Source organism: Marmota marmota, unplaced genomic scaffold (assembly GCF_001458135.2).
Source record: "Marmota marmota marmota unplaced genomic scaffold, marMar, whole genome shotgun sequence".
Taxonomy (NCBI): Eukaryota; Metazoa; Chordata; class Mammalia; order Rodentia; family Sciuridae; genus Marmota; species Marmota marmota.
Genome location: NW_026000338.1, coordinates 673,137 through 695,521, shown reverse-complemented (window position 1 = coordinate 695,521; position 22,385 = coordinate 673,137). Strand labels below are relative to the sequence as shown.

The window sequence follows — 22,385 nt, the reverse complement described above, 5'->3', positions numbered from 1 at the left end:
TAGAAAACCCATTAGCACAGTGCCTGGCATAGAAAAAATGCTCCATAAATGTTAGTTACATTATCATCGTCATCATCATCATCATGATGTAGTGATAGGAGTTGAACACAAGGCCTCAAGCATTCTAGGCAAGCTCTCTGCCACAGAACCACATTCCCAGCCCCATTTCTTATTATTTTTAATTCAAAGTTAGAGCTAATAGCAATTGTAAAGAGAAATGATGTTGTTATAACACCCTGTATACACCAGTATTGACATTTTTAAAAATATAGATTCTTGGGGGCTGGGCTTATGGCTCAGTGGTAGAGTGCTTGCCTAGCATGTGTGAAGAACTAGGTTCAATCCTCAGCACCACATAAAAAATAAATAAATAAAATAAAGTTATTGTGTCCAACTACAACTAAAAAACATTTTTAAAAAATACAGATTCCCTTTGGGTCCACATCCAGAAGTTCTTAGATGAAGCTACAAATCTGCCCATGGTGGTGATGCATGCACACCTATAATCCCAAAGACTTGGGAGGATGTTAGGTTTGAGGTCAGCCTCAGAAACTTGGCAAGACCCTGTTTCAAAATAAATATAAAAAAGGCTGGGGATGTAGCTCAGTGGTAAAGTGCTCCTGAGTTCAATCACCATATATAAAAAAAGAAAGAAAATTGGCATTTTGCACTTTATCAAGCCTCCTAGTGATTCTGATACAGTTTAGTCCAAGGACTACAAAGGAGAAAAACCATTATTTTAAAGGCCTATCAACCATCACTTTATAACAATCTGCTTGCGATTTTAGAGCAAAAACTCATTATTCATGTAATAATTTCCACTGGATACTCACTTATGTGCTATAATGCATATTATGTCACATGCTGGGAACACTGTAATAAAGACCAACTGGTATATTCCCTGCCCTCATATAGGACAGTTTAGAGTCTAAAGGGAATAGACAAATATTTTAATTTGACTATACAGTAGAAAAGGATCTACCAGTAAATTCACTTAATCAATGAGCCTTTACTAAATACAAAGCTGGTATTTTAAATGTCAGGATTTCCATGATCTTGAGTAGCAAATACTTCTGGTGTCTTAAACTTTCCATGAGGAAACTGAGCCAATAGAATCTTGTGTATCATTCTCAACAATGCCAGCAAGGCTATCTTATATATTCTGATGGTTCTGCTGGCAATTATTTATAAAACAGATGGCCAAGGTTTGGGAGGCTGCCATTTAGGGGCATCATGGGTACCATGGATTCTGTAACCCAAATGATTTTCCTAAAAGACTTGGTGACTGGCTCCTTACAAAATATCACTATAAATGAAGCAAGGCCAACCTATTAAATATTTATTGTGTGGTGTGTGGAGGGATACTAGAAGTACTCCTCCACTTTTAAAAATCACTATAGAGATATTAGCTTGTTATAAGGTAGATAACTTGTCTAAAGTTGCCTAAAAACACCTTGAATGTTGGGAAGGGTATTCATTCTTAGGTAACTGCATGCTAACTTCATTGGAAGTGATTACCAATATTTAAATATTATCATATTCCAAACCAACTATAATTGATTTCTAGGAGAGTCCAAGCCTCAAATACCTGTCTCTTCTAAAGTCTAGCTAAGATTATTTCCTCCAGCAACTAAATGTCTCTAAAGGATCAGGACCTCCTATAACACCTGTGAAGTTAATAATAATAATAATAATAAAAAAACTCAATTCCATACTGTTTTCAAAGAAATGAACCTACTATAAAAGAAATATTAATAATAATTATGGAAACAGAAAACAATAAACATTTGAAAAATTACTATGTACTAGGTAGTATTGCCTCTGTGAGGTAGTTACTATTATATTCTTGAGGAAAGTGAAGCTTAGAAAGTTGATGTGGTGGGGCTGGAGTTGTGGCTCAGCGGTAGAGCACTTGTCTAGCACATGCAAGGTCCTGGGTTTGATTCTCAGCACCACATGAAAATAAAGTCCAACTACAACTAAAAATAAAATATTAAAAAAAGAAAGTAAGTTTATGTGGCTTGCCTAAGATTACACCCTAAAAGGTGTTTGGCAGGTTACAGGGGAGGGGGGGTAGGCTTAATACAACAGTTTTTTATTATTTGGCATCACATCCCGCCAGCAAACACTAAATAGGAGACTTCAATAATCTAAAAAATAATGGAAGATTTAAAACCATTTCTCTTAAGTTTATTGTATTTCCTGGTCATCAATTATTCAGATGACTAATAATTTTAATCTAGTAAATACAAATTATGGGAATATTACTAGAATTTATGTTAATAAACAACCAACATTAAACTTGTGATAAAAGAGGCAAGAAGTAGCAATGACATCAAACCTCATATTTTAATTACAAGTATGACTTCTCAGAGGTAAATGTTAACAAAAACTGGGTCCATGTGCCACCATGTGGTTCATATGTCATAGGTTACTAACACTTGCCCTATAATCAATGGGTCCTTTTGAACCTGTATTCTTGAAAGTAAATGCATACTAATCCAAAAAGAGGTCCTGAAATTGGATGATTAGCTATTTCATACTTCACATCAAATTATTTAAATGGAGTATATTTCACACTAGTGTTAAGAATGACTAAGGTAAAATCTTATGTTACCACCCATTGGCTAATAAAACTACACAATAACATCTCTGTTCAGTAAACTGTGTTTTGAGGTATTAAAGTTTGAATACAGGACTAAAGACAAGGGGAGAAAATTGTACACAAAATCAGGGTGGAGAAAACAAACATAAAGCCTCACTTAGAGTACTTTAGTTTAAATCACATTTTGTTCTCCCTATAATTACCAATAAGCAGTTCACATTTAAAAAGACATAAGTAGTGCACTGCTAGAAAAGAGAAGTGAAAAAATTTTCTATGCCAGTTTTGCTGGCTTTTGTTTTCTTAATAAAGGATATAGAGCTTAGGCTGTGTACACTGTACTTAAGATGAACAAAACACCCACTTAAGCATATTATAAAACATGACCTTGACTAAAATTTTTATCTCTGATATCTATATAATTTATAATTTTATTATCAGAAAAGGTAAGTTTCCCAAGCAAAATTTCTATAAATGTTAAGAAGCTACATATTACTTTAATATTTTAAAACAAACAAGAATATCAATAATTATTGCTAGAAACTTGTGTTAAACAAATTTGCAAACTTGCTGAAGTTTCAAAAAGGCCCAGGAACATAAACTTGAAAAACTTAAGAGACGCAATAGACACTTGGTAAACATGATTTAGGAGACCCTGAAGTCAATTTATTGGGGGAAAAAAAAAGAATCATAGGACTATAAAACTGTTCTACTTCAAAATGGGAAAAAAATCATCATTAGCAACAACAATTAAGAATCCAATGAGGGGATTTAAGGAAACATAAGTAATAGAGTAGGGTAGTGAATGAAGCTTACTTCAAAGGCAGATGTAGGAAAGAATGAGAAGATGCAATTTAAATTTCAGCTCTCTTCTTTCATAAAACCACTGTGACAGACTAACCATTCTTCACTTCAATGTCACTGCTTGCAAAATAAGTCTAATTCTAACATCACCTTTCAATGATGTATAGATTATTAAATAATGATAAAAGTCCAGTTAAACATCACTATAAAGAAATTCAAAAAAGGCCAAAGTACCCCACATTGTATTATTCACTATGGATAATAGAGGAGGAACAAAAAAATACAGTTCTGGACTGTGAAGAGTTGCAAAGATAAAAAAAAATGTTTGAAAAAGTCAAGTGACTAATAAGTCTCTGATATTAAATCCAATTAGAATGTGGAAGAGTAAAAGAAACTAAACAAGAACAGAAATACAGAGGCAGAGTGCTTGCCTCGCACATGTGAGGCACTGGGTTCAATCCTCAGCACCACATAAAAATAAATAAATAAAATAAAGATATTAAAAAGAGAATAGAAATACAGGAACAGAGATAATATAACAAAGAATGGATTGTGGCTCGGTGGTAGAGCGCTCGCCTAAGATGTGTTCGATCATCCACACCACATAAAAATAAATAAATAAAACAAAGGTATTGTGTCCAACTACAATAAAATAAATATTTTAAAAAGGAAGTAATAAAGCAGAAAGATATAAAAAAAATCACATATCAAGTAAGTTCAAATTAAGTGCACACAATTTAATCACCACTTAGGTAACAGTAATGGGAGAGGGGAATAAAAATGTTCCATTTTGAATCAGTCCTTCATCTTAAAAATTAAAGTAAAAATGAAGGGGTTCTCAAGTGCACTATAAGAGTAGGAACCAAATTTGCAATAAAAGCAGGGACAAATACCAAGAAATCCTTTGTGATAAATATCAAAACACATGCTTGTACCCATTACAGAGGACCAATTTTCAAATTTTATTAAAGTACTGGCAAAGGTGAATGAAATTCTAAATATTAACCTAGGAAGAAAATTAACATTTCTTGAATACCTACACCAAGTTTCTCTGTTCCAAGCACTAGCTCCTTATTTAGGACTGCCATTATCTCTCCTACGTGAACGATTTAGTATCATTATTTTAACATTCATTTTTTCCTCTTCTCCACTCCATCTTCCACAATGGTACAAAAAATAATATTTTAAAAATATAAATCTGATGTCTTTTGCTTGAAATTCCTAAAGAGATCCTACAGCCTATTATAATACAATGTACAAAACTCCTTAAAAAAAAAAAAAAAGACAGGTTCATGCTGTGTTGTTCAGACAGGGTTGAACTCTAAATAATTCCAGGTTCAGCTTTCCTAGGAGCTGGGATTACAGTTGTGTGCTACCAAACCTGGCTCCAAATTCTCCATGATATGATTCCCACCTACTTTTTAGTCTTTTCTCTCATCTCCTCCCATGACTACCCCTACACTATCACTATTTTCTGATATTCTTATATATTTTTAATCACTTGATGCTCCTCAAAAGTGTCATGCTGTTTTATGAGTGATTTTTTCCTGCTCTTCTTAGCCATACAAACATGTACTCACTTCCATTTTCTTTTTTAAAAATATTTTTTAGTTGTTGATGGACCTTTATTTTTTATTTATTTAAATGTGGTGCTGAGGATTGAACCCAGTGCCTCACACATGCTAGGCAAGTGCTCTACTTCTGAGCCACACCCCAGCCCCCCACTTCCATTTTCAACATCTGTTCAAGTCCTCTTAATATCAAGTACCCATCATCAAATTCTTTAAGAAAGAAATGAATATTCCCCTTTTGGTGCCTGTACAAATTCCTGTTATAGGACACATAATTTTTATTACATATATTTGCTTAAGGTAAGCTTATCAGAGGGTTCCTGAGAGCAGTATCCTAGTTTTATTTATAAATGTAACCCTAATAACAATCAAGGCATATCATAGGCACCCTAAAACATTTTTAGTGTATTAATGAATAAATAAGCTTCATTATTTAGATTAAAATTCACTCTCTACACCTTTGAGAGCTACATTCTATCACCAGTTATTGAGATTATCATTTATTTTTGTGAAATGTCTGAAGAAAAAGTAGGCTCAACCCTCCATCATGTCAGTTTAGGAACCAACCTCCTCAACAAGACTCCTGAAGCACAAGAAGTAAAATCAATAATTAATAAATGGAATGATGGCATCAATCTAAAAACTTCTTCACAGCAAAGGAAACCATCAAGAACATGAAAAGAGAGCTGACAGAATGGGAGAAAATCTTTGCCACCTACACCTCAGATAGAGCATTAATCTCCAGGATATATAAAGAACTCAAAAAACTTAACACCCAAAAAAAAAAAAAAAAAAAACAAATAACTCAATTGGTAAATGGGCAAAGAAACTGAACAGACACTTCACAGAAGAAGAAATATAAATGGTCAATAAATATATGAAAACATGCTCAACATCTTTAGCAATTAGAGAAATGAAAAATTAAAACTACACTGAGATTTCATCTCACTCTAGTCAGAACAGCAAGTATCAAGAATATAAGCAACAATAAATATTGGTGAGGATGTGGAGAATAGGCACACTCATACATTGCTGGTGGGACTATAAAGTGGTGCGACGACTCTGAAAAGCAATATGGAGCTTCCTCAGAAAACTTGTAACTAAGCTTATGGAACCAACCTAGGTACCCTTCAACAGATGAATGGATATATGTGGTGTACACACACACACACACACACACACACACACACACACACATAAATATTACTTAGCCAAAAAGAAAAACGAAATTATGGCATTTGCCAGGAAATGGATGAAACAAGAGACTCTCATGCTAAGTGAAATAACCCAATCCTCCCCCAAAATGAAGGCTGAATGTTCTGATATATCAATGCTGACTCACAGTGGGAAGGGAGGTGGTCACCAGATTAATCAGGGAAGACTGGCAGGAAGGGAGGGGGGGAAGGGAATGACAAAGACAGTAGAATGAATTGGACATAACCTTCCTATGTTCACATGCGAATACATGACCAGTGCATTTCCACATCATGTATAAACTCAAAAATGGGAAGTTATACTCTATGTATGTATAGTATGTCAAAATACATTCTACTGCCATGTATCACTAAAAAGAACAAGTAAAAAAAATCTACTGCCAGTCTAATGATGCAAAACCCCACATTCATCATACAACAGCCTCATTCAAGAACTTCTAATGAATACTATTTTAAATTCAAATGCCTCCACTTGCCTTTCATGGGTCTCACAGTTGGCCTCACACTACCAATCCAATGTGAACTCTTCTTTAGATCCATTTCTTCATCAGCCCTTAAGCCTAAGGCCTTCTATCCTTCTGAACAAACTTTCTAACTGGTTGTCTATATCTCATTCTTTACTTAATCCAATTAAATGATAATCATATTTTATGGGCCAACTTCTCTGATTTATATCATCAAAATTGTACCCGAGGGTTGGGGTTGTAGCTCAGTCATACAGCGCTTTGCCTAGCACATGTGAAGCACCACATAAAAAAATAAGTAAATGTATTATGTCCATCTACAACTAAAATTTTTTTTAAATGTATCCAAAAGCTACATTCTTCTTTCCTATCTATTATAGCAAACATACTGCTAGTCACATCAGCCCTTCATTCTTTTTTCTTAATTTTTTAAGTTGTAGATGAACACAATGTCTTTATTCATTTATTTTATGTGGTGCTGAGGATCGAACCCAATGCCTCATATGTGCTAGGCAAGAGCTTTACCACTGAGCCACAACCCCAGCCCCAATTCTTTTGTTTTTAAGAATGTTACTTTCTTTCCCCAATTGGACTATCATCTCCTTCAGGTAAATCTCACATATACCCTAAGCTTATAGATCCCTGACAGTTTTTTAGTTACTGTGATAGTTCTTAGAAAGGTAGCATGGTATAGTTTTTCTTAAAACTTTTTTGCCTTGTTTCTCACACTTGGAAATAATTTTTCCCCCCCTAGAGCTGGAGATCTAACTCAGGGCCTCTAGCATGCTAATCAAGTGCTCTACCACTAAGGTATATCCCCAGCCACTGGAAATAATGTTCTAATCTTTGTTTGAGAGGCAGTAAATATAAGATTAAGAGTACATGTGCCCCCAAATCGGGATGAGACCCTTGGCTTCACAAATGCTAGGCAAGTGTTCTGCCACTGTGCTACTTCCCCAGCTCCAGACTATATGCTTTTCTGAATTCAGCAGATGTGATTAGAAGGCCAGCTTCAACACAAATTAAGTGTATAAACTTGGGTAACTTACATAACTCTCCAGCCTCAATTTTCTCATATTGATAATGAAAACAATATTACCTGGTTTTCAGTTGCTACTGGATTGAGGAAGATAATCAGAACAAGCTGTTTAGCCCAAAGTATGATATATCAGAAGAAATTAGTAAGTTAAATATAGTTTTCCTTTTTTTAAAAATTTTTAGTTGTACACGTACACAACATCTTTCTTTCTTTATTTATTTTTATTTTTTATGTAGTGCTGAAGATCAAGCCCAGTGCCTCATGCATGTGAGGCAATCACTCAACCACTGAGCTACATACAACTCCAGCCCCTAATTTTTCTTTTTTAAAGAATGATGGGACAGTTGAAGCACTTTGTGTTAATATGGCATTTGATCACCAGACACTGAATCTACTGGTGACTTGTTCATGGACTACTCAGTCTCAAGAGCTATGAGAAACAAATATTTCTTTTACAGTTAGCTAGTTTATGGCATTTTTGTAATAGCAGCTCAAACAGACTAAGACAATAATAATTTCATGAATGCTTACAATATTCTTTGTACTCTTACATATTGAATTTTTTAATTAAAAAGATGGGGTCCAAACTAGAAAAACAAGGTGGTAAGTCAAGGAGGCACTTTAGAGACTGGGAAAAGGAATGAGAAAATTATGGGCCAGCTATTTAAAACAATGGCATTTAGGCTGGGGCTGTAGCTCAGTGGCAGAGCACTTGCCTAGCATGCATGAGGTCCTGGGTTCGATCCTCAGCACCACAAAAAAGTAAACGAATAAAATAAAGGCATGGTATGTCCATCTACAACTACCAAATACAAAAGGCATTTGACATTTCTTTTCATTTTTGCTCTCTGGCAAAGCACTAAAAGCAATATACAGTAAGAGAAGGATACCTTTAAAGATTCAGAGTTCCAATTACAAATAACAGATGGTTTCTTTCCAGATAGCCTATAATAATTAAATTGTACTTCCTAGGGAATTTTTAAACTCTTCTTTAAAGCACAGAAAATGTCTTATTCTTCTTATTATATCCTTATAGGGCCTTTCAAAGTCAGCAAATAATAAATGCTTATCCAATTAAACATATTTCCTATAACCAGAAATCCACCATGTAGTGAATAAACTTAAAGCAATCTTCCCTTTTGAAAATTCGAATGTTTGCTTCCTATTGGAAAATTACTAATCATGAGCTATTTCTTGTGAAAGTTAGATTTAAATTTAAGTATAATTTTAGGAAGTATGTTAATTTTACAAATATATATGTATGTACTTCTCAAAGAGGGAAACTTCACTATTTTTTAAATGATAAAAATAGGTACAAATCCTGAAAAGAATACTTCTTGCCATTTAAAATCATGAAAATTGTTGTGGATACAAAAGTTAATATAAAAATAAAGTAGATACACTATGCAGTAATTTTAAAATGACAATATATGTGCCAATACAGAAATATGTTCAAAATACACGAAGGTGAAAAAAGTAAGCTGTAGAAGAGTATGCATTGTATGATTCCATTTGTGTTTGTGTACTTTTAAAGGTATGAAAACAAATCTGTTTCTGCATAGGGAATTTCTCAGTCTATTCAAGAATCTTAACATTCTGTGATATAATTAAGAAAGTCAAATTATCAATTTAATATTTCATAACATGAATATTGAAATGATAGTTTTTATTAAAGCATATTTAAACTAATAGAAAAATGGTCAAATTAAACCTTGAGTGGACCTAACTAAGTCCAAGGGACTTCACAGCAGTTGTCACTATGACAAACTCTTGGGTTGGAGATGTAGCTCAGTGGTAGACTAGTTATATAGCATGCTGGAGACCCTAATTGATCCCCAGCAAAAGGACAAACAAATGAAATGCTTTCCTAAATTTTTTTTTTAATATTTATTTTTTGTAGTTGTAGTTGGACACAATAACTTTATTTATTTATATGTGGTGCTGAGGATCGAACCCAGGGACTTGAATGTGTGAGGCGAGTGCTCTACCGCTGAGCCATAACCCCAGCCCCTTTCCTAAATGTTTTATCAGTGAACTTTAAGTTCATTGATTAGAAAAATATTTGCTCACATATATAAAATTAAAATATTTTAAAATGCTATATATTAGCATTTGAAAAACATTTCTATTCCTATTTGCTTTAATTAAATGTGTCTAACCATATTAAGAGCTAATATACTTCTGAGTTTCTAACTTAGGGCTAGGATAGTTAGGCTTCCCTAGTCACTCTGAATTAGTATGCAATTTCATTTTATTTGCAGTGCTGGGGATCAAACACAGGACCTTTGCCCATGCTAGGCAAGCTCTCCAACACTGAGCTATACCCTTGACCCCTACTTTTGAGAATGTTATTTTTACAAGTGACTAAACTTTGATGAATGGAGTGGGTACCCAGGTAGCTACTTTTCCAATTCTTTTAACTGTGGCATAGAACATTAAATACTTGAATTTGAAACCAAAACAACTGGAAATCCACCACTCCCTGCAAAATGGCTTTTAGATAATGAAAATCAGTTTAAATGAGTAACATCTTTATTTAAATGAGAAAACATGTAGATTTTTCTTCTCTGTTCAAAAGGGTCAAAATGACATCTACCATCATATCAAATTTTATAAAATAAACACACAACTGCTGTTTTACCTAGAAGTGTTTATACTTGCTATATTACTATTAAATAACAATTTCTTATCTGAAAATGTACCAGAATATAGACGTAGATATTAGTCTTGGCTCTGCCATTCACTAGCTGAAAGCTGTGGTAAGTCAATGTCTCTAATTCAAACTTTTCCCATTTATAAAACAAGAGGGCTTTACTAGATTATCTCTTAGAGTCTTTTCCAAGTGCAGGAAGTCTTACTTTATCACAGTGGAAAGCACTGAATAAATAGTACTATTTTATATGCTGATTCTTTTTTAAATAGCTGAATAAACAATTATTTGCCTCTAACAGTGTAACAGTGTAAGAAACAACGTTAATGTATATATTAAGGAAATCTGAATTATAATGTTAATTCAACAAATTACTGCCCAATCAGAAAAGTTATTTCAATGATCAACTAAGGTAACCGTGAAATACTTAAAAAACGTTTAAGTACTATAGAGATTTTAAGTAAAAATTATTTTCAATTAAGTTCTACAACTTCATAATTTTTGACATATAAAAGCTATAAAAACTTAACCCATTTTGTCACATTATTCCAAATGTGGAATACCTATAAAAATCTAAATACATAATAACATAATTACATAAAATTTATACTAATATTAATTAATAATATATAATCGATAAATTATGATTTCTGACTTTTGTTTGGTTCTGGAAATTAAACCCAGGGGTGCTTTCCACTGAGTTATATCCCCAGACCTTTTGTTTTTTATTTTCAGATGGGTCTCCCTAAAGTTGTTGAGGCTGGCCTCAAATTTGCAATATTCCTGTCTCAGTCTCCCAATTTGCTGGGATTTTTAGGTGTGCACCACCATGTCCAACTGACTTCCAACTTATTAAATCTACCAGTGTCAATTTTATTGAAATACTCACAGAATTGAAAACTTGGAATTTAATGGATTAATGGACTTAATGAATTTAGAGATATGATGAAACTATTGCTATAATTGATGTCATGAACATAACCAACACTTCTAAATATTTCATCCCACTCTTAACATTGAGCTACATACCCACCCCTATTTTATATTTTATTTAGAGAAAGAGTCTTACTGAGTTGCTTAGTACCTCGCTGTTGCTGAGGCTATCTTTGAACTTGTGACCCTCCTACCTCAGACTTCCAAACTACTGGGATTACAGGCCTGCACCACCATGTCTGACCCACTTTTTTTTAATAAAAACACTTAACATAAAATCTACCTTCTCGACAAAGTTTTAAGTATACAATGTAGTACTATTAACTGCAGACACTATGCCTAGAACTAGTTTATCTTGCCTAACTAAAACTTGGTGTTCTTTGACAAATGTCTTCCATTTTTCCCTTCCTCTTAGTCCTCAGCAACTACTATTTTCCTCTCTGCTTCTATGAATTTTAGATTTTGCATTTAAGTGGTATCATATAGTTTATGTTCTGTGTTCACTTAGCTTAATGCCCTCCAGAGTTATCCATGTTATTGCAATCAGAAGGATTTCTTGCATTTTTAAGGCTGCATAATATTCCATTGTATGTATATTTCACATATTCTTTACCCATTCATCTGTCGATGGAAATTAGGTTATTTTCATGTCTTAGCTATTGTGAATAATGTTTCAATGAACACAGGATTTCAGAGACATCTCTTCAAGATCCTGATTTCAATTCCTTTGGTTATAGACCTAGAAGTGAGATTGCTGGATCATATGGTAGCTCCATTTTTAGTTTTTTAAAGAACTTCCATACTGTTTTCAATAGTGGCTGTATAATTCACATTCCCACCAACAGTATACCATATTCTCCATCTCCTCACAAGCACCTAGTGTCTTTGTATTTTTGACAATAAGTTATCCTAATAGGTGTGAAGTGGTATCTCTGTTATAGTTTAGATTTGCATTTCCCTGATAATTTGTCATAAAGAAAAATCCATCAACAATGTTGCTTAATTCTTAAAGACTTCATCTGTTCAGTAGAGTTTGCTGTGACAAATTCAGAAAATTACATTACTTATAATCATTTCATTTTTCTCTGAACAAAATGTATTCATGTGTTGCTTTGTATATTTCTGTACTTAGTGAAAATAGGAGACTAGGTAGATACCAAGATATCTGCAATGAATACCTTTTGAAATACTTGTTGGGTATTTGCTGATTCTTACTTGCTCTATGATAGAAAAGAATGCTAAACAAGACACAATAATAAAGTATAATATAGACTTATTTAAATTATGAATGCTCTCTACTGGAGATTTATTAAAAGAGAATCATACTATTTCTTTTAGGTCTCAGATGTTTTTCTGGGGTGAGGGCAGAAATGTTTACTTAGCATAAAATACATATTTCAAAATATGTTTCTTTTCAGTGTTATATGGAAAACTGATCAAGCATCCTCTCACTTGTAATTATCTGAACAAGTTTATTAAATACAATTTTCACACTGAAAATGGATATATAGTCTTAATCAGATGACTAACTTTCAGAGTAACAGTAAAACTTCCTTGGTCCATGTTCACTATTTTTAAGCCAATAACTTAAATATGTTTACCTTTGGCAGCATGGGAGTATCCCTCTTCTTCTTCTTTTCTGAATTAGGGTCATCTAATAAGTCTGGCTCAAAAGTATAAAGTTCAGTAAGCTCATTCATAGTAAAATGGCGCTCAACCTGTTGTTGATCAACGACTCGAAAAGATAATGACTGCTTAGTTACTTGCCGATCATATATCTTATCTTCCATGGTTCCCTTTGTAAAAAGAAGGAACAATATACAAAATAAATAAAATTCTATAAACATGAAACTTCATCAGGAGAAATATGGTTACTAGTTAATATGAGATGGTAAAACTTCAGATAATCATTTGTCATAAAGGAAAATTTATTAGAAATGTGGTTTAATTTATCAAAAATTTCATCTGTTCACCACAGATTGCCATGACAAATTAAGAGAATCACATTCCTGGTAATAATTCCATATTATCTGAACAAAATGCATTCATGTGTTGCTTTATATTTCTTTGCTTGGTGAAAGTGACAGCGGGTAGCTACCAGGAATAAATAGAAATAAAAAGGATAAATGAAATTAGGATTTAGGTGAATACTAAAGTTAGAATGCAAAAGAACAGTTTAATTCCTTTTCCATGGAATATAATGAGCTATCAACAATCAACATAAATCAACTTTGTATCAAGAATTACTTTGTATAATATCAGGACAGAAAACAAAAATGCCATTTCCATTACATATATGTAGCATTATAAGCTACAATATAAAGAATCTCTACACAAAATAACAGGAAAGTGTTTATAATGAGGATATTAATCTTATCACATACTAAAGAAGATAAAATAAGCAGGGATCTTCCAGAAAGTCTTTAATTGACAAGACCAGATTTGGAGACAAGCAGAAAATGATAACACCTGCTCTCAAAGCAGATGTACCAGTTAGAAGGACAAGCTGTTACTATAAACCTATTATTACCTCTGAATGCAACCACTTATTTTTAATTTTTACTTTTTTGGCACTAGAGATTGAATACAGGGATACACTACCACTGAGCTGCATCCCCAGCCCTTCTTTTTTTTTTTTTTTTTTAATTTCAGAGAGGTCCAACTAAGTTGCCCAGGCTAGCCCCGAATTTGCAATCCTTTTGCCTTCGATTTCTGATTAGCTGGAATTACAGGTGTGCACCACTACACCTGGCAAAATGCATCTATTTATTTGATTTTGTTTTTCTTAACTTTGAGTATTGTTTTTTAATACTTGGTTTTATACTTAAATCACCCTAATAGTTTCACCTACATAGTATTAAATACTCTTTGTAATGATTCTGTTGGTAAAATAAATTGGCTTTTTATTTACCCACATTTCTCAAATTAAGAGAAAACTAGTAGCCACTGAAAAACAACTACCTACTCTTCTATAAGCAACTTAGATTTACTCATTGGCTTTTTTACATGTGCAAAGTAAATGAACTATAAATATTAAACTATCCTGAACTAGCAAGAAAATACTAAATCTGTTTACTCATACAAAATAATCTCAAAGGCTTGGGATGTACCTCAATGGTAGAATGTTTAGCATGTGTGAGGCCCTGTACTGGGGTGCAATTCTCAGTACTGCAAAACAACATCAAAAAATATCAAGAAAGCTAACACTATAGAAATTAATGAACTGCTGAACAGAAAACTGGGAGGGGCCAAATTTGACTTCTGCTGCTTTATTTATAGGAATGACATATTCAACTATGTTTGCTTCTCAATAGTAGTTACATGTACATCCTGTATCTCTAAAATATTAGATTCATCCAAATTTTCAGTAGGGAAAAGAGAATATGAGTTACAAACCTACCTGAGCTAAGAACCTATACACATAAACAGGCTTAGTTTGTCCAAAGCGATAAACTCTGAATATACTCTGGATGTCATAAGATGGATTCCAAGAAGCATCAAATATAATTACTCGATTAGCAGCTACCAGATTAATTCCAAGGGATCCTGCTTTGGTGGAAATGATAAACAACCGCCCTCTGAAAATGAAAATATAGGATACATGCTTTAGTAATAAATACTTTATAGATATTTTATTTATGACATGACTTTTTGATCCTAGTGAAGTTTTTATATTATCATAAGTTCAGAGAATTCATTTTCTTTCTTTCTTTTATTTTTTGGTACTGGGGATTAAATCCAAGGGCACTTTGAACCACTAAGCTATTTCCCCAGCCCTTTTTTAGTTTGAGATAGGGTCTACTAAGTTAGTGGCAAGCCTTGAAGTTATCATCTTCCTGCCTCAGCCTCCTGAGTCACTGGGATTACAAGTATATGCCACTGTGACTGGTCATTTCTTACTTATGGAAGAAAATAAGGCATCTAAGGAGTCAGACTCATGATTTATATTCTCAGGAAGGATCTTATTGACAGAAAATAAAAAGCTTTATTTAAGAAGAAAAATGGATATGGTGATCTTATGTATGCAATGTATTCAAAGGTTTTTATCCCCCACAGATTTCTGAGCAATTTTAGAAAAATTACATGTAATTTGAAAGCCCATATTGTGTTAGATACTGTTATAAGCACTCAATATATCAAAATAAAAAACAGTGCATAAGGAACTGAGTGTAGTAGGGTTCACTCATACACAAACAATTACAGAGTAACAAATTTAATGATAAAAAATAGGATACATGTAAAGAAATAGCTAAACTAAAAGGAAGAACACAAAGGGCTCCATGAAGGGTGTGTTTAAAGAAAAATAATTACACTAATAGATTATCTGACATGTTGGAACAAAAGGACTGAAAATATTTCTATAGAAGAATTTGAGAATGAATTAGGGACAGGTACATAGAAATCCAAGCAAATGGTTAATACAAATGATCACTTCAGGGAAATAAACAAGAACACAGCCCAGTACAGTGGTGCACCCCTGTAATCCCAGTGGCTAGGAGGCTGAAACAGGAGGATCTCAAGTTCAAAACCAGCCTCAGTAAAAGCAAGGTGCTAAGTAATTAAGTGAGATTCTAATTCTAAATAAAATACACATAGGGCTGGGGATGTGGCTCAGTGACCGAGTACGCCTCAGTGACCGAGTTCAATCTCTGGTTCCAATATATATAAAATAAAAATAAACAGGAACACATAAAAGGAAAACTAATCACAGTATGTAAATGACTTAAGAACATTTACACAGTCACAATAAGGCAAACACTCCAAAAATTGATTTAGGTAAACAGTATGAAAAATTATATTGGTAAAATGAGCAAGAAGTGATGTATGGATAAATTCCCACCTTAGCCTGTAGTAAGGATATGTGTACAAAAACACCAGAATAACATGAGATAAAATTAATTACCTCTGGAAAGTAGAAATCATGGATAGAAAGAGGTTGGTCAAAGTATTGGTTTTTAAGCCTTGCAAAACTATTCACTTTTAATAATAATATGTAAATATATTACTTTGATACAAATAAAAATTTGAAAACAAAGATAATATTTTTTGAAAGTATAAAAAAGTTTAAGGGGAAAAAACTATATAGGTCCATTCCCCAGAAACAACCTCCATTCATATCATTGTACATTTCCTCCTATTGGTCTCTTTTTTTCTAAGCGTATACGTTTTTGGTTAAGTCAACATAGTATCTGTATATACAGTTCATATTACAAACATTTCTTTTTTTTTTTTTTTTGAGAGAGAGAGAGAGAGAGAGAATTTTTTTTTAATATTTATTTTTCCGTTTTTGGAGGACACAACATCTTTGTTAGTATGTGGTGCTGAGGATTGAACCCAGGCCGCACGCATGCCAGGCGAGCACGCTACCGCTTGAGCCACATCCCCGCCCTTACAAACATTTCTTTAAATTTTTTTTTTGTACACGTCATGCCTGTTAGCTACCTCTTTCACTGGATTGCCATATAATAATTTAGTGATTGGTTTATTGTTGGCAACTTATATGAAAATGAGAAAAACTCTGGGAAAAGCCCTCAGCAATCACCATATAATCCCTTTACACTAAGCCTTGTTTTCTATACCTTCATGACAGAAAATTACCATTAAAATGCCAGCCCATTACATTTATAGCACTATATACCAGATTGCAGGGAGACACTAAATTTGAATAATGAATTTATTTTCAGTTTACCAATCATATTGTTTATTAAAGAAAAATCTAGTACAAAGGAACAGATATAAAATGAATGTTCTATATGAATTTAGTGTAAAAACACATCTAGGAAAATTACCACAAAAATGACCAATTTCCAAGAAAATATATTCATTATGTAATAGCAAAAACTTGAAAATAAAAAGTACAACAACACATGTAACTACAATCTGGTAGGGCTTGTGGTTCTAAAGTGCTTGCCAAACATGTGCAAAACCCTGGGTTCAACTTCGAGTACCACATAAAAAAATAAATAAAAAAGAAGGAAGGAAGGGCCATTCACTATTAAATGGGCTATATTGCCATTAAAAAATCCAAAACATTATGTTGTGTGAAAAAAAGGATATAGAACCTTCTTAAATAAAAATTAAATTACATTGAAACATAAAACACATATACACACAATGTTCATAGTGGTTATCTTGGTCAGGAGGGTTATGATTGTTTTCTGATTTTGTTTTGTTTTTTGTTTTCTTGTACCAGAGATTGGACCTAGGGGCACTTAACCCTGAGCTACATCCCTAGCACATTTTATATTTTATTTAAAGACAGGGTCTCACTAAGTTGCACAGGGCCTTGTTAAGTTGCTGAGGCTTTGCAATCCTTTTACCTCAGCCTCCTGAGCTGCTGGGATTACAGGTGTGTGCCAACATACCTGGCTGTTTTCTTCTTTTTACTTTTAAAAAATATATATGCATTATAGAGAACAATTCCTCAAAAAGAACAAACTACTACAACTCATTTACTATGAAAGAGATCATTTTAATAGTCTTAATGCTATTAAGGAAATTTAACCAACAATCTTAAAACTCTCCCTCAAAAAAGAAGAAGAAAATAATCTGGCAAAATTTACAACATGTTATTGTTTGGGTCCGGAATGTTCCCGCCCCCAGAACTCATGTATTAAAGGCTTGGGCCCCAATGCAGCAAGGTTCAGAGATAGGGTTTAGGAAAAGTGAAAATTAACTATGAGGGCACTAATCTTGTCAATAGATTAATCAATTGACGAATTCATAATCTGTAAGGACTATTGGGAAGTGGTTGGTTCTTAGGTTATACCAACCTGCCAACCATGAAATGAAACCCTGAGCCAAAACAAAGCTTTCCTCCTTTAAGTTATTTATGTCAAATATTTTTCTCACAGTGATGTAACACCTAAGACACAAGGCATTTAAAATATAAATCTATAAAACCTCTTTAAGAAAATAGAAAAGGCAATACTTCTCAATAAATTTTATGAAGCCAATATTATCCTGATGCCAAATCCAAAGACTATACAAAAACAACTAAATTTAGACCAATATCTTTCATAAACTCCTCCCAACAAAATATTAGCAAATAGCAACACCCAGTACCATAACTATACATATCACCAAGTAAAGGTTTTTTCCAGGAATGGAAAGCTGAGTCAATATCTAAAAATCACTCTATATAAAATACCATATTAACAAGGTAAAGTAAAATAAAACCAAACATAATTGACATAGAAAAAGCATTTGACAAAAATTAAACACCAAATAATAATAAAAACTCTTGGCAAATTAAGACTATTGAGAAACTTCCTCAACTTGAAGGAGTACCTGCAAAAAACCTACAAATAAACTGGATATGGTGGTGCATGCCTATAATCCCAGCTACTTGACAGACAGAAGCAGCCTTCTGAAAATAAAATTTGAAAAGGATTAGGAATGTTAGCTCAGTGATAATGCACTTGCCTAGATGCATGAGGCCCCAGGTTTTATAGGCAGGACCGCAAAAATCAAATAAAAACCCATAGCTAAAATCATAGTTAATAAAGACTGAATGCTTATAAGTTCAGGAAGAAGTCAAGGATATCCAATCTTAACACTTTGATTCATCACATTACTGCCAATTCGAGCCAGTGTATTAAGCCAAGAAAAGAACATAAACAACATACATATCAGAAAGGAAGAAATAAAACTATTGCTACATATAGATAACATAATGTTCAATGTAGAAAATCCTAAAAAATCTACAAAAAAACTCCTATAACAAATAAAAGCAGCAAAATCACAGAATATCAACACAAAAATCAACTGCATTTCTATATGCTAACAATGAATACAGGGAAACCAAAATTTAATACCATATCATCTGAAATCACTCAAAATAAAAATACTTACAGGTGTAAACCTAACAAAATATACATGAGACTTGTATGCTGGAAACTCAAAAACACTGATGAAAGTAATTAATGATAGCATAAATGTGGTGAGCCGCTTCTGCCGTTTATGCAAATTATGGTCGCCATTACAAGATGGCGCTGGCTCCGCTGTGGTCTGTGACAAACAACTCCTTATTTGGGAGAGTTGGCGTATGACTTTTCATCACCCTATGAGAAATCTCCACGTGGCTGCTTTGCATTGGGGCTTGAGATGCTTTATTAAGGCTGGGAGGGGCATCCGAGGGAGAAGAAGAAGAACTATCAAGGGCCTGAAATAAACTACTGAAAGAAGATTCCTGAGTGTTGCGTCTTCCTTGCGGGCAAGAAGTCGCGACACATAAATGAAACTACACACTATTTACAAATCAGAAGTTTCAATAAAGACATTATTGTCCTTAAGACAAACAGATTCAACATGATTTCTATTTTAATAAGAAATGCAAGGGGCTGAGACTGTAACTCACTCATGGTAGATAAAGTGCCTAGCATGTATGAGCCCAGGGTTTGATCCAAACACACACATACACACACAAACACACACACACACACACACACACACACACACCACCCCTTTGGAAAACATCAGTAGATATAGGCAAGATTATTCTAAAATGTACATAGAAAAGCAAATAAATTAGGCTAGTTAAAAGAATTTGTAAAAAGTAGAATAAAATGTGAAGAATCATTCAATCTAAGATTAAAGTTTACTATACAGCTAAAGCAAGCAAGATTATGTGATAATTGCAGAAAAATAGTCATATGAACCAATAGAATAGAATAGCCAAATGATTTCTCACAAAGGTAGAAAAGCAATGTAGTGAGGGAAAAATGGCTTTTTCAACAAATGCTGCTGGAACAATTAGATCACTGCTTAAAATAAACCTCTAACTAAACTAAATATCTATCTATACTAAGGATTGAATCCAGGGGTTTTTTTGAACACTGAACCACATCCCAAGCCCTTTTTATTTTGTTTTGAGATAAGGCCTTGCTAAGTTGTTGAGGCAAGCTTCAAACTTCAGGTCCTCCTGCATCAGACTCTTCAGTTGCTGGGATTACAGGTATTAACCATCAGGCCCAGCTAAACTTCATATTTTATATAAAATCAACTGAAATTACATCACAGACTTAACTAGAAAATTTAAGAACATAAAACTTTCAGAATATAACACAGGAGAAAAATCTTCAGGACATAGGGCTATGGGAAAGAGTTGTTAAGAATTGGCACAAAAAGCATAATCAAACAAACACTGTCAAATTAAATTTTGTCCAAATTAAAAACTATCCTTTTGATAGCCAGGTGTGGTGACACATGCCTGTAATCCCAGAGACTCTGGAGGATGGGGCAGGAGGATTGTAAATTCCAGGCCAGCCTCAGCATCTTAGCAAGGTCTTGTCTCAAAATTTAAAAAAAAAAAAAAAAAATATATATATATATACACACACATATACACATATATTATATATAAATAAATATATATATAAATAAATAGGCTGAGGATGTGGCTCAGTAGTTAAGCACCCCAGGTTCAATGCCCAGTACCAAAATAAATGAATAACTTGGCTTTGTTAAAGACATGTGAAGGGGCTGAACAGACAAACAATAAACCGGCAGAAAACATTTGCAAACCACCTCTGACAAAAGAACTCTCTTCTAGATCATAAATTCTTGATAAAATAATAAACTCCACAATAAAATAAACAAGTAATTCAATAAGAAAATGATCAAAAAAGAGGCATTTCACCAAAGGATCTATGTTATTTGGATCTATAGTATGATACCATTTATGTAACGGTCTTCTTATGACAAAATTATGAAGAAGAACAAATTAGTCATTGTTAAGGGTTAGAGATAATGGTGAGGTTGATAAGAATGGATGTCACTACATAAAAGGGTTATGAGAGATATCTCTGTGGTGACAGAATAATTTTGTATATTGACTGCAGTGGTTTTTTTTAACATGAATTTCTATGTATGATAAAAAAGATATACAAACACATTTCACATTCAAGTGTTAATTTCTTGGTTGATAATGAAACTACAGGTATCTAAGATCTAACCACTGAACAAAATGAGACAAAGGATTTACAGATGTCTCTATACTATCTTTGCAAGTTTCTATGAATCTATAATTATTTCTAAGTAAAAAATATAGCAAAGGGTGTGATAGCACATGCCTACAGTTAACCTGTTGAGAAGGCTGAGGCAGTAGGATTACTTGAGCCTAAGCTAACTAGGAACACTAACACTACTGAAAATTACTTCTAGGTCACATGAGATGACAACATAAGATATGGTAATTATCTTAAAGTTCATCTTAATAAGTCTTTCATACTGTTTCTGCATGAAAGAATTATATTTATATTTTCTAAAATTACTATGGTCAGATATAACTACTGTAACCCAAATCCATGATATATATATATACACAAACATACGCGCGCGCGCGCACACACACACACACACACACACACATATTCCTAAAGCATGTATCCAAATCAGAAACACTTTTTGGTTTATGTTTAGGAGTGATTCATTGACTAGTAATAGTAAGTCAGTCTATCTGACACCTCAGCATCTCCATTTCAAAACTGTTCTGTACTCACATCAAGTATGAAAGTTATGGACCAGATCAAAATGCTATGGTGGTATTTAAAAATCTGGGATGCTGAACAAGTCACAGTTTCAACCATGTTTGACGAATAAGGGTTACTTAATAAAATTACTTCTCAGTCCAGCATGGTTGGCACATGTCTTTGGTCTCAGCTACTTGGGGGCTGAGGCAGATATATTACTTGAGCCCATAAAAGGTCAGCCTAGGAAACATAGTAAGAACTAGTTTCTGAAAAACTTATATAAAAATAAAATTACTTCTTCATACTCATGCACAGTAATTTTTTAAAACATGAAAACATATAAACAAATGTACTTATTCTTAAAGCAGTCTGATAACTAATAACACACTTTATAAATTAACTGTACTCAAAATATCCCTATATAAGCACTCCTGAAGGATTTCCATCGCATGAGGATCGGCTACGGGGACTCAAACGCGAGAGGTTTGTCGCACGGAGGGTAACACGGCTTATTCAGCAAATCGCCCCGCGGCTAGAGTCTGCAGCGCGCGCTGGGATAGAGACGCAGGGTTACAGCGCTGCAGTTTCTGCCAGCCGTGCAAGCACCGTACTCAGGGCTGAATTCTGGGTTCGAGA

General features: G+C 33.6%; 1 protein-coding gene across 16 annotated transcripts in view; it reads right to left on the bottom strand.

The window, feature by feature from the left end:
- The window catches only part of Atrx (ATRX chromatin remodeler), a 242,039-nt gene that overhangs the window by 17,892 nt on the left and 201,762 nt on the right, over window positions 1-22,385 (bottom strand). For all 16 annotated transcript variants that reach the window (XM_048797444.1, XM_048797448.1, XM_048797447.1 and 13 more), the window contains 2 exons: window positions 14,678-14,855; window positions 12,879-13,073 (listed from right to left, as the gene is read on the bottom strand). In XM_048797444.1, coding sequence (XP_048653401.1) covers window positions 12,879-13,073; window positions 14,678-14,855 — 373 coding nt within the window. The remainder of the gene's footprint in view (window positions 1-12,878; window positions 13,074-14,677; window positions 14,856-22,385) is intronic.